This window comes from Anneissia japonica, unplaced genomic scaffold (assembly GCF_011630105.1).
Source record: "Anneissia japonica isolate Jap-2015-1 unplaced genomic scaffold, ASM1163010v1 scaffold426_len1935630_cov189, whole genome shotgun sequence".
Classification (NCBI taxonomy): Eukaryota; Metazoa; Echinodermata; class Crinoidea; order Comatulida; family Comatulidae; genus Anneissia; species Anneissia japonica.
Window position 1 is genome coordinate 1,551,173 of NW_022713172.1, and position 12,908 is coordinate 1,564,080.

At 33.3% G+C, this 12,908-nt stretch overlaps 1 protein-coding gene across 1 annotated transcript; it reads right to left on the reverse strand.

Annotated features, from left to right (window-relative positions):
- Nucleotides 1–3,400: 3,400 nt before the first annotated feature.
- LOC117108365 (D-3-phosphoglycerate dehydrogenase-like) lies at nucleotides 3,401–12,605 on the reverse strand. Its single transcript, XM_033250362.1, has 11 exons — nucleotides 12,357–12,605; nucleotides 11,417–11,568; nucleotides 10,649–10,714; nucleotides 8,557–8,710; nucleotides 7,471–7,603; nucleotides 6,919–7,067; nucleotides 6,472–6,624; nucleotides 6,092–6,230; nucleotides 5,832–5,959; nucleotides 5,018–5,246; nucleotides 3,401–4,450 (listed from the first exon to the last, which is right to left on the reverse strand). Exons 1-11 carry the CDS (start codon nucleotides 12,489–12,491, stop codon nucleotides 4,305–4,307), a joined length of 1,584 nt encoding a protein of 527 aa, XP_033106253.1. The 5' UTR covers nucleotides 12,492–12,605; the 3' UTR covers nucleotides 3,401–4,304.
- Between the last annotated feature and the right edge of the window lie 303 nt (nucleotides 12,606–12,908).

Consider the following 12,908-nt stretch of genomic DNA (forward strand, 5'->3'; position numbering starts at 1 on the left):
CAACTTATTATTATTATTTTTTATTTATTATTATTATTATTATTATTATTATTATTATTATTATTATTATTAGTAATAGGCCTATTATGATTAATAATTTTAACCATTCTGCAAACAGAATATGTGGTCATTGGCATAAATTGATGACGTTGAAACTTTAGCAAACAAGTGCTTAGTAGGAATGATTATGTTAAGCATTATTAGGATATGGATAAATAAGTAATTAACTGTTTTATTTTAATTTTTAATTCAATTCTGCATATCCATTCACTTTCTGACCATCTCTGTGAACCTGAGAATCTGAGGTTGCTGCGACATGATACATCTTCTTTCCTTTCTCATCTTGTCTTCCTGTTTATTTCCTGTCTTGTACAGTATTCCGTATCTTTCCATTGCCTTTCTTACTTTTATCTTTCGCTTGTTTTTCTTTCTTTCTTATACTTGGCTTAAGAAAAATATTTCTATGGATCTAACACTTAAATTATGATGTATTACTATGTTCTATGTTATTATGCAACTGTAGTAGCTAGGCCTATAATGAGTAAAATTGATACTTGTCATAGGTCCCACTTAAGGATGATTATACATGTAAAATATTCCAGACGGAATAGGCCTAGTAAACAAACTGTATAAGGTACCGTAACGAGGGTGTCAGACCTTTATCTGAAAGAATTGATAAGTCGAGGTGGTCTATGCTTGAGCGAGGATACCCTGCTTTGGTATTTGCTGTTGTGTTCTAATCATTTAACACGTTGACTGCCAGACCTTTTTTTACGGTTCCTTCCCGTGTGCCAAAACAAGTTTACATGTACAAACATACTTTTTTGAAATTTTATCTAGTCATATATCATCAAAATGATATGTCTAATAAATTGGCGGGAAAATATTAGGGGGCGAGTATACTCGTCGATGGCACTGTGATAGAACTTTTTACTGACTATGCCAAGTGCGAGTTATCTCGTCCTCTTTTTGCATGGGTTGGTATATGTTCAAAGGGCGCCCCCACCTGTACCGCTCGAGTGTACTAACGGCAACATAACACAACAAACATACATATGTCATTTGTACGTTATCGTCTAGGTGTATCTTCCCCGAACTACCAGCCGTTGAGTCTGTGGTCCTACTATAAACGCTAGAATGTTCCCCCGTTTTTGACGAGTATACTCGTTTCTGGCGCCCTCAGCAACACCCTGTGGGCGAGTATACTCGTTGCTGGCAGCCAACGTGTTAAAAGGTCGCATAAGAAAGCACCAAAGCAATCTTTTAAGAACAATCTAGAGATTTATCGTCTACAAATTCACAGATGTGTAACTATAATGATTTATATTATTTACGTGAGGTTGTTAGCAATAGAAATTTGTTGAAAATGTTATAAGTCTATGTTTTTATACGCATAAGACTGGAGAGGTTGTAAATTCAAATATTATTGAGATTCTACGAATTTTGGTATACACAGTAATATAAAATATAATTTATTATTAACAACTTGAGCTACTGATAAACACCTTTTGGAAAAACCATTATATTCTGTTTAGATTCGATGTTGGTGAGCAACCAGCTTTGTTTTATACAAACGTTTTACCACTTTCAACTGCTGAAATGCGGCGCTTAAAATATTGATTTCTTCATTCATTAGCTAAGATTGACTGTGCCAGTGGACCTTGTATACTGCCACTGATATAAAAGTGTAATGTTAAATAAATATTATATTATAACATAACTTTATATCAATGTTCTAATAACCATTGCGTAGGATAATTAGGTAGGTTAAATTTATGAAACTGCGGGATTTTTTAAGTTGCTATTGGAAACCATTTCAAAACGCTCTTTATCGACATTTATGTTCAAAGGATTAGTGGTCAAAGGGCTGTAGTAATTTTTTCCCGACCACAGTTTTATCACGGGCCGGATTGAATTGTCGCTAAAAAATTAAAAATTTAATTGCATGTTTGAATTGCCTAATTTTATATTTGAGTAATTATTAACTTAGAATTTGAAGATTTAATAAGAAAACTCTTTCTCATTTAATAGAGAACCTTTCCTATATTCCTTTAATTAAAAATGTAAGGGCAAATGTCTGTAAATCAGCAACAACTATTTTTTTTAGATCCGTTTTGTTTGGAATTCAATAACTTCTTATAACCTTCTATGAGCTATTAAAAATAATAAATATATAGTCTTAAAAGTGCTGCGATGTCGTCATTATTATTTTTATTATTGTTCAAATGTCTTCTTGAATTAGTTAAGCTAATAAAGAGTCGAGGACAAGACGAAATATAAATAAAAGTGCATACAGAAACTTAGGATTTTATAATTATATCAAGCATAATCTCTTCAACGAAAAGTTCATTTTCATTTGTATTGTAAAAAAATGTGTCTGGTCGGATTCGAACGTGAGACCTTTCGCTATGAAGGAAGTATCATACTACACTGCTAGACCACAGAACATCTCTCACACTAACACAAATGAGTTCTACACGAAGTAGAGGTAAGGTTAAGCTAAGAACTACCTGTAATACTAAACTCCTCATATTATTACAAATTGGCTGTGTGCCTAGTTTTTTATATACCTTGATGAAGAAAAAAGGATAGTTTCGGAATATTGATTTTATAAGTCTTTCTTACATATTGGTTTCGTGATATTTTTCATTATCATACTGAAGGAAATGTGGAACTTCTTGTTTATATATAATTGAGTAACAATGTCCAAATTGACAGCTTTGAAGATGAGAAAAACAAAAATAAGTCGATGTATAACAAATTTTTTAGTTGCCAGTTTTATAATTTAAGTAGGCCTAAGTTGTCCAGAACCGAATAACGGTTAGCCTATGTTAAAAGCCATTTCCTTTTCAACATACTGCAGACTTACCAGCCCTAGAACTGAACAGAAGTCTCAATATGATATGAAAATTAATGGAGTGGAGCAGTGACAAACAAAAAATTGGTATTTAAGTGAACCCTGGGCCCCTGGATATTATATACGAATACAATTTATACGAATACGATACTTTCACATCTGGTTTATTCAAGAGTTCCAAAATAGAAGGAATCTTTATGTAAGACTTTTAATAGAATATATCGGTAAATTATAAATTCATAGACAAATATGATCCTAATTTACTCGAAATACATAATTTACAGGAATACCTTGCAAAGCATGTGCACTATTAGTGAAAGGTCAAATAGTACATAGCGCCCCCTATGTGTGCAAACATCCTTGAAGAGTGAAAAGAAAAATATTGACCACAGAATTAGTTTACCAAGATAAACTGTGTACCCTGCGGAATGTTTGACGGACTTACAGGCAGTAAGAATGTTCCCAGCTGATACATTCATTTTCCAAAACGTCTTTAAACAGTACTACGGTTGGAAGATGTAATTAAGACTCAAAAGTTAAAAATTATAAATCTGAACAATTATGTTTCTATTTATTTAAGACTGCTCTCACTAAATAAATGGCAAGGCATAAGACAACATGATAAACATGCATTTTATGATATACTGTAAAATGATATATTCCATTTATCAAATGATTTATTTTTTAATAATTTGTACAGCATATAAAATTACTGTATTAAGCGTTAATTATCGTACAGCACTTAATCAAGCACATGATAGTAACTTTGGTATAGAGTTACACCTCCACTGGTGGTTTAGCATCTAATGAAGAAGCTCACATCATGTTAAGCATTTTTTGTTTGTTTATTTCTCTTTTTGTTTATTTACAGCATGAAAGATATGCTTAAAGGTGCTTATAATTATTAAAACAATACAGAAACTAAATCGAAATTAAGAGAAATAATTAATCCATATATAAATCATCTAAGAACAAAGACACTTATAAAGACCAGAATAAAATACAATAATTATCAAATCAATATTGCAAGTTTTTCCAATTATTACAAATGAATTATCTCTTATTTCTTTTATTTTCTATATGAACAATTGCTTTCTAGCTTTTTTATCGTTATCGTTAAACAGGCCTTTAAGATAGTTTAAAATTACGGTAATTAAGTATGAAGACGTTCACTTTCTATTATGTGTATGTATTTGTCAGTGTAAGTGATTGTCCCATATATACACAGCACAGTGATAATATGTGCACTATTGGCCCATGTGCTAAATTTATGAATTAAAGATAAAAGCAGGTATCAAAAATGTATTTAAAAACTTTGCTTTGTTTCCATGGCAGTTGGTCAATTGATATTTCACACACTTCAGTTTTAGACATGATGTTCCATGTGTTCTTTTTGCTCTTTTGTATTTTTTCATCTGTTCATAACATTTACATTCATAGAGCTTTCTTAACATGAGAGTTGCGTTATAGAAGTAGCACGTCCGTTAAGGCTTTCAGGATTTGGCAATGGAGAAACAAGTTGCAAATAACCCCATGACCCCTCTCCGCCCCCACAGGTTGATGTAAATGACAAGATTTGATTGGCTCCTGCTCCTGAAAAATAAAATCGAAATATCTGATAAGGCTGAGATCAAAGAATTATTAAAAAGAATTTATACAACAGGATGGGAATGCTAACAAGTACTGGATGACACCTTGTCAGTAGGCTAAGCCCATCCAGCTTTTCACAATAAGCATGACTCACTTATTAAAGCCGTTGCCTTTTCTAGAATGTTAAAAGTTTGAACCTTGAATATTTATGTGCAGTGAAATAAAATATCAATAAACATGCCATATCACAGCCAACAAAATGATGAACATCTAAGAATACTTAAATTTTAACCATGCATTGAATGATAAAGCTAAGGTGAAGAATTTTTGTTAAATTATTTTATTTTCAGGCAGCCCAAAATGCACAGCTTGCATAGAGCTGTCTGAAAAAACAAACCATTTTTATTACAGGCAGCCCTACTGTATGTAAGCATTGCTTTCTTGGTGTTGTCGGCTTTCAGTCCTCCGACATATGTAATACAATGTTAAGAACGAGAAACACATATTGCTTTAAACTGATCAAACCAATCTGAAAAGCAGTAGTAGTTCTAAAAGCTGTCTTAGACGGACCTGAAAATGATGCAAGTACTTCTGCAGCAGCCCCTTGGGTCTTGTATAAGAGCAAGTGTCCTGCAAGCACTGCTGGGCCTTGGAATGTAGCTCCATCTACCTCACACAGCACTGGGGTACATCCCATAATGGTGCCACTCAGTTTACAACTTACACCACCCACGGTTGCGACAACTGACACAGCACTTGAGAGGTTGGATGGGGCTTTCTCAACATGCTCAGTAGCAGTCTATCAAAACAAATACATTTTGAGTAAAATGAATGATTCTGTACACACTTCGTTGGTAAGAAATAGACCTGAAGAAATAGAGTTTAAACATTCTTTCTAACCCATTCACTGACATGGACAACAATACTCATCTTATAGGGTGTTGTAGATATGGCTGGGATGAGTATATTCGCACCAATACTATTCTTTTATATGTATGACACTGATGGGGCTGCCAAAGCCACAACTGTACACAATTGAGCTGCTCAATACAGTAATAATCTAAAAATAAATTTGTGATGGTTTTTGTATTGTTTGACATGAAATTGAGAAATACTTCTACTTGGTGAGGCACTTTAAAAGTTTTTGTGGCAAATTTGAAAGAACTTTGTCACAGCGAATTCTGTTAATTATTGTTATAGCATTAAATTTACCAAACAAACTAGTTTTAACAAGAGCAGACACAATATGATATTTGTCTGTTTTACAAAACCAGCAATGTTTGATCAAACAATATCGATGGCATGATATTTAATGTTGCACTTTTTCAAACATATCAAATCAACCCTTGTTAAAAATGACAGACAAAAAGCTAATGTTGCCCACCTGAAGGCCACCCTCCTTAGCAAGTACAGGAGCATTAACTAGGTTTACATTGGCGGAAGACTGGGTCTGCAAAATCCCTGCTAATACTGCTGCTGACAAATACTTTCCAGCATCTTTTAGGCTGTCACCTAGCAACAAGAGGTTCAAATAATAACATCATCAATCATGCTCACTTCTAATGAGGGAATTGCAGGTAATATTGATGTTACAGGTTTCATTTTCACAAAATCTACCAACAAATGAAATTGTTGTTCACCTACCATATGTTATAACCTGCACCTTTGTATCTGTTTTCAAAGGTCCAGCGATGGATGTTGCCAACAAGCCTAAAGCTTTACCAAGACTGACAAGAGGCAGTGTCTGAGGTTGCAAAGCATTGCTCAGAGCCTGGGCATTTATCTGTATGGTAAAGAGGAAACAAACTTAGCACATTATTACTGCTGTCAAAATTTATGCTTATTATATATTACACCATCTTATTCTATGGATTGCACCTAAAGGTTCTTGGATATACAAATGCAATGCTGTGCGAATATACTCATTTGAGGTTTATGCACATTATAGGATGATGATGATGAATGGTGACTGAAGGATGCCAAAGCACTTAGCTTTTACATAATTGTATTTATTAGTCACTTACATGACCAAAAAGACTCTTGCCATTGGTTGCATCTACAAACTGCTGGGCAATTTCTTCGGCAACTCTAATTTGCGCTTCCTCGGTGCTGGCACCAAGATGCGGTGTCATAATAACCTTCGGATGTTGAGTCAGTTTTTTGTTTTTAGGTGGTTCCTGTGAAGGTAAATGATTTAATAAACTTTCAAAGTTTCACTTCATATAATTTGCTTTAAATGATATTCTTCTCAACAGCAAAAATACAGTTACAAACAAGAAAAACAATGTGAAAACAATGCAGTTGTGATTACAAAATTGAGTTTAATCACTTCCAATGTTGGTCCATAAACAACATGATTTACAAATTTACATGAAAGTGGAACATTGACATATTTCAGAATTTAATTAAATACTGTAATTTCATTTAACAATTAGCTGATTCATACACCTAATTTTTTGTTCATGTCTTACCTCCATAAATACATCAAGAGCAGCGCCCCCACATTGACCAGAATCCAATGCACGAATGATAGCCTCTTCCTCATAGATACCGCCCCGTGCAATATTCAAAACACGAACACCTTTCTTACACTTTGCAAAGGTTGTGTCATTCAACATACCTAAAATAAAATATGTTATATATTTACAAAGTTCCAATATTCTGCTTATACTAACAGTTGATCAAGGTTAACTGATCAAAATACACTCTGTATATAGGGCTAGTAATAAATAAAAAAATGTTATAGCTACAAAAAAAAATCAGAAAAAGTGAATTGATTCCAACTGTGTTTCTTACATCATAAGTTGATAACTTATTTGCTTTTCAAAAATGAGCAATTTTATGTTTTAAATGAATTTGTAGCTTATTTTTATTCAAGACTGTACCACAGAAGATCTATCTACAGTACAAAATGTATTTCTATTTTAGGTTGTCTTGTCCTGATTACTGTTCACCAAGCATTTGTCAATATAAGTCAACACTGTGACCGTTTCAAAAAAGATAACCCAACATGAATCAGATACCTTTAGTGGGAGGGATGAGCGGAACATGCACAGTGATGTAATCAGCTAGGGGCCAAATTTCATCAACTGTCAGCCACTTGACATTAAACTCCTCAGCTTCCTCTGCAGACACCAAAGGGTCAAATCCAATGGTCTGCAATTTAAGTCACAAATCATTAGCGAACATTCTCATTATTATTGGCATTATAAGTACTTATCATAACAAGGTTTGTAGTATGTTTGTTTATTAATTGCGTGAGTGTTACAAAAATGAGACAATAGAATAATGATGAATGGAGTGGAGGGGAGTTGAATAGCTTAGTGCATGGTTAAGATGCTTGTCACAGCAGGACTTTTTATCACGACTAAGAACTTGACTCCCTAAACCTCATAAAGAGACTTCACTGATAAAAGCATCATATTATTATTATTATTATTATTATTATTATTATTATTATTATTATAATAATAATAATAATAATAATAATAATAATAATAAAATAATAATAATAATAATAATAATAATAATAATAATAACTTCATTTAATAAAGCGCAAAACAATATCCATTAAAAATGTTCATCGGCGCTGTACAGAATTTAAAAATATTCATAGACCAACATACACTTTAAACATATAAGAAATATACTTTAAAAGCTAATAGAATGTTTGAAACCAATAATCATCACAAAAATCACAATACCATTTAACACATCAAAAATCTACATTGAAATAAAAGAAAACGCGACATGAAATAGAACGATAAAACACTAAATTTTTTTGTATTTTGTAAAAGAAAAAGACAAGACAAGTCTACCAAACCATCAAAATTTACATCAAAAGTTTAAAAATGCCGAAAAAAAAACTACAGTACATCATGTGTCTTGGAGATTTAAAATAAAAAGCAATTAAAATGCAAGGCTATACAGTACATCATGTGTCTTAAATTTAAAATATAATCATATAAATTATTCTATTTATTTAAAGAGAGCCCTTCAATATCAGCCGATACTTTCAAGGATACGCTGGAAGGTTCACCCACTATAAATATGGAAAAAATAAAAAATGAAAAAATTAGCACAAAGGGCACAAACAACAGACCCTATACCTTCATGCCAAAAGACTGCATTCGGGTTGCCACTTCCCGACCTATCCTGCCTAGGCCTACGATAGCAAGAGTCTTGCCTTGAAGTTCTGTTCCCATGTATAGCTTTCGGTCCCATCTTCCCTCTCTCATCGACATATGGGCTTGTGGAATATGCCTAGATGTAAAACAAGTTTAACAAAAGAAGGGATTAATTATCAAATGACCAATAAGCAATTTAAAGTACAATTACCAATAACATGGTACAGATTAAATGTTATAATAATAATAATAATAATAATAATAATAATAATGAATTATGCTATATCTTTTTAATAATAATATTAAATAAGTTATTAAATAAGTAATAATAAAAATAATAAGCAACAATATTAACACTAACATATTAATAATTATAAGTTAATAAATAATAATTGATATATGAAATTAAATATAAATAATGACAACAATAATGATGTTAATATAAAGTAATTTAAAATATATTATCGATAATATTGGGAATTATTTCCATCCCATCCAAACAACACAATAAAACTTACTACAATATATCAGATAACAAATAGAAATTATGAATGAATACCAGTTCAACAGTTCAAGAGCTCTTATCTATGCACTTGAAGTGACAAAATGCTACACAGTAGTAGGCTATCACAACACAAATCAATCTAGAGTAAGCAAATAACCATGATAGAAGAAAAAAATCTGTGACATATGGGTGATTTCAGTTCAGCTACCAGCTTATCTTTAAAAAAATTATTTTGTGTCAATCCAAAAATTGGGGTAAAAAAATGTGACAAAATTTCAAGCGTATTAATGGTTTTTTTTGAGATATGATTCATAAGTGTTATAGAAAGTTGGTACATTGGTGTTAATGTTATTATTGATGCTTGGTACTTGTAACCCCTACACAACCAAAACCACTTAAACTGGGATGTTGTGCAATGGTGATGTCTGCAATAAGTCAAAAAGTATTAACCAAGTGTGTTTGTACATTATAGTAGAGCTATAGCTGGAGGTTAAGATGACTGCCTTCTAATCCCAGTGTCTTAGGTTCAAATCCTGTATATCTGTAAAAGATCTCCAGTCCACGAGACTCATAAAGAAGTGGTAGAGCACTTAGCTTGCAATTTTCTTCTCAATAAAAATAGCTAAGTATACAGTATGTGGACCACTTTGAGGACGAAATTCCAATTCAAGCCCCACTTACATCATCTATCATCATCTATATCGTCCTCAAATGCGTCAACCAATGTTGTCTCCAGTCATCTCGGTTCACCACACAATTGGCAAGTTCCACTGTGCTAACTGCTCCAAAATCCAGTTTCATAATGTCCACGTATGTTTTTGCGGGACGTCCCCTTGACCGACTTACAGATGTGGTATCTAACTAGACTATCTCCACAATAGTAGGCTATCATAACTAATGGCAAATTACGGTACCAAATAAACATGATATAATCATGAATAAACATGATATAAACATGAATAAACATGATATAAACATGAATAAACATGATATAATAATTAAAAAAACATCCTGGCACTTAATTCACCATAAGTTCAGCGGCCAGTCAAAAAAAAAATGAGGCTAACAGCAAAGTAGGGAATCGCTTTTATTCGTAAGCAAAAGTCACTGCATTTTAACGACAAGACACTAAGGCTGATTTTTTTTTATTTGATTTGATATCTTTCCTTATTCTGGATACTTATTCAATACCATACATATGTACTGGTCTCCCATGACATCCAGCTCTGAAATTTACATACAGAAATTTAAAATTAAAACAAAGACAACATGAATCAAATCATCAGGGTAATCATTTATTCTTCTGAAAGATTTAATGGTTTCTTTAAAGTGTAAGTGTACACAAGCAGGGTTCTATAAAGTGGACACAAGCCAGATGTGTACACTGGACCTCCATTTTAAGTCCTAATTCAGGAAGACTTGGTTCTACCAACTGAACCCTGGATGAGGAGTGGCTCGAACAAGTGCAGATGTAAAGGCTGTAGGTAGCGGCTCCCCTGCCTTACCTTTCAGGCATTTGAACAAATTATTTGAAATAAATATCAAATTATGAAGTTTATAATTATTCACCTTGCGAGTGCGCACATCATTGCACAGGTGTGCTCCACAGCACTGATTGTGTTACCTCCAGGTGTACTGAAAAAAAAAACATATCAAATTAACTTATAAATCATTTTAGTATATTAAAGTTATGTCAAAACATAAGCACACAAAGCAAAAACAAGATAAAATTATTAATATTGTCCGTACAATAAGTCTTATGAAGAGGTAAGCAGGGGTCCCAAGTCTCCCGGAAGTTGCGGGAGTCTCCCAGAAATCGGGAGGGCCTCCCGCACTCCCGCGAGCAAGCAAGAATCTCCTGGAAAGTAAAATATCTCCCGGTAAATTCATGATATTTGCATGTTTTTACCAATTTTTAATACTGTATTATCAATTGTCTTTTGGACGTCAGTGCCTGGGTATCACAATCCACAGCATAATATATTTAGATGTGTTAAGAAAGCTCATTGAAACAGATCTCCCGGATGTGGATCCTTCCAACTTGGGATCCCTGGGTATATATATTAAAAAAATGTTTACCATAAGCTTTGTACAAACCCCTGACCCTAGAATTTGAAAGAATATAATAAGGAACTGCTCAGTATATATAATGATTGGCCATAAATTTATGAAAATTAAAAAAGAAACAGTGTAAAACTGTATTTAAATATAGAATTTTCTTTGAAAGGTATATTTCCATTTATTATTAATGTTACTAATGCTCTGCAAATCCAGGATTATAAAGACGGTTGTTATATCTACATTAACCAATTTTAATAATAAATAATACACGCTCACTTCATCACAATAATTCCCTTTCTTGAGGCAGCAGGAATGTCGATGTTATCTACGCCAGTTCCAGCACGGCCGATTATCTTCAGGTTGGTAGCCGCATCAATGACATCTGCTGTAACTTTTGTGGCCGAACGCACAATCAAGCCATCATAATTCTAAATAACATGTATGGAGAAAACACCACCCATTATTGAACTATTTTAATTCATTTTTGTTGGCTATATGAAGACCAGCATCAAATTGTTTTGTAATCTAGTGAAACAATATTTACAATAGCATTAAAAATAATCAAACAAATGAAGATGCTTAAAAAAACAACAATGAGATAAATAGGGAAAATATTAAAAAACTGTACTAAGACTAAAGTTAAAAAAAAACCAAAAAAACATGTAGTGGCTTACACCATTCCTAATCCAATCCATAATAACATTGTAGATATGTATGGATACTAGTCAACTTGCCTTCTAACAAAATATCGACCTTTTACAAAATTGCTCCCTATAACAACGTACCCCTCCCCCAACCACCACTATACAAACAAGAGAGAAAAAGAGGAAGAAAAACTTTAAGGAAATGGGAAGTGGAGGAACGCTAATTTTCAATTTTGCCAGTGTTTATGATCCAGCATTAAACACCACCCACACCCCCTGCCCCTTCCTACCCTGAATTTTCTCTCTGTAGGTTGGTCAATGGTACTAATACTACTACTACTACAGTAATCTAGTAGTAGCTGTGTAATTATTAACAACAACACCACTTAACCACTGACAATATGCTTGCTGAATGTCTGTCCAATCCTAAACAGGTGCGGTAGTAGCATGGAGGGTGGGGTAAGGCTAGCCCTGCCTACACGCTGAGGAGGATGATGTAACGTCTGTTACAGGGAGCCTCCAGGACCTGGTCTATCCACTGTTTCCCGAGAAGAATACGACAAGCGACTTACCGGTATCTCGGCGATCAACTCTTCTTTAGACAACTTTGTTTTTGTTTCTACAATGATGCCGTTTGCTTCTAGAACTTGAGCACAAAGTGGTGACAATGCATCACTAATGAGAACTTTCTTCAATGATAAAACCATTTTTGATTGAATATTGGTGTTTACAACCGTCTTCTTTTTGTCTGCAAAAATATACTGCTGGAAGAGTCTCTCCTTGCTTCGCTTCCGCGATCTCGTTGCGATCACTCCAGTACATTTTATCATGCGTGACACGTGTGTTAAGTTGAAAGGTCACCACTACATAACAACGCACCATTCGCTCTAAAAATGTTGCGTGTGCTTGTAGATATTTTGTGTCAGTATATTCATATATTTTTCAATTTACTGAAAAAAACAACCCTAAATAACTATAAAAATACAGTCATGGATGTATTATAGTTTACTATATAAAACTTCCATGATATATTTGTATGAGAAGTCATTTGAAATTCAATTGTTCTCATCATTGACAGCATATGTTTCTTAATCCCTTACGTGGTTCTTTCTTCCGTATAAACA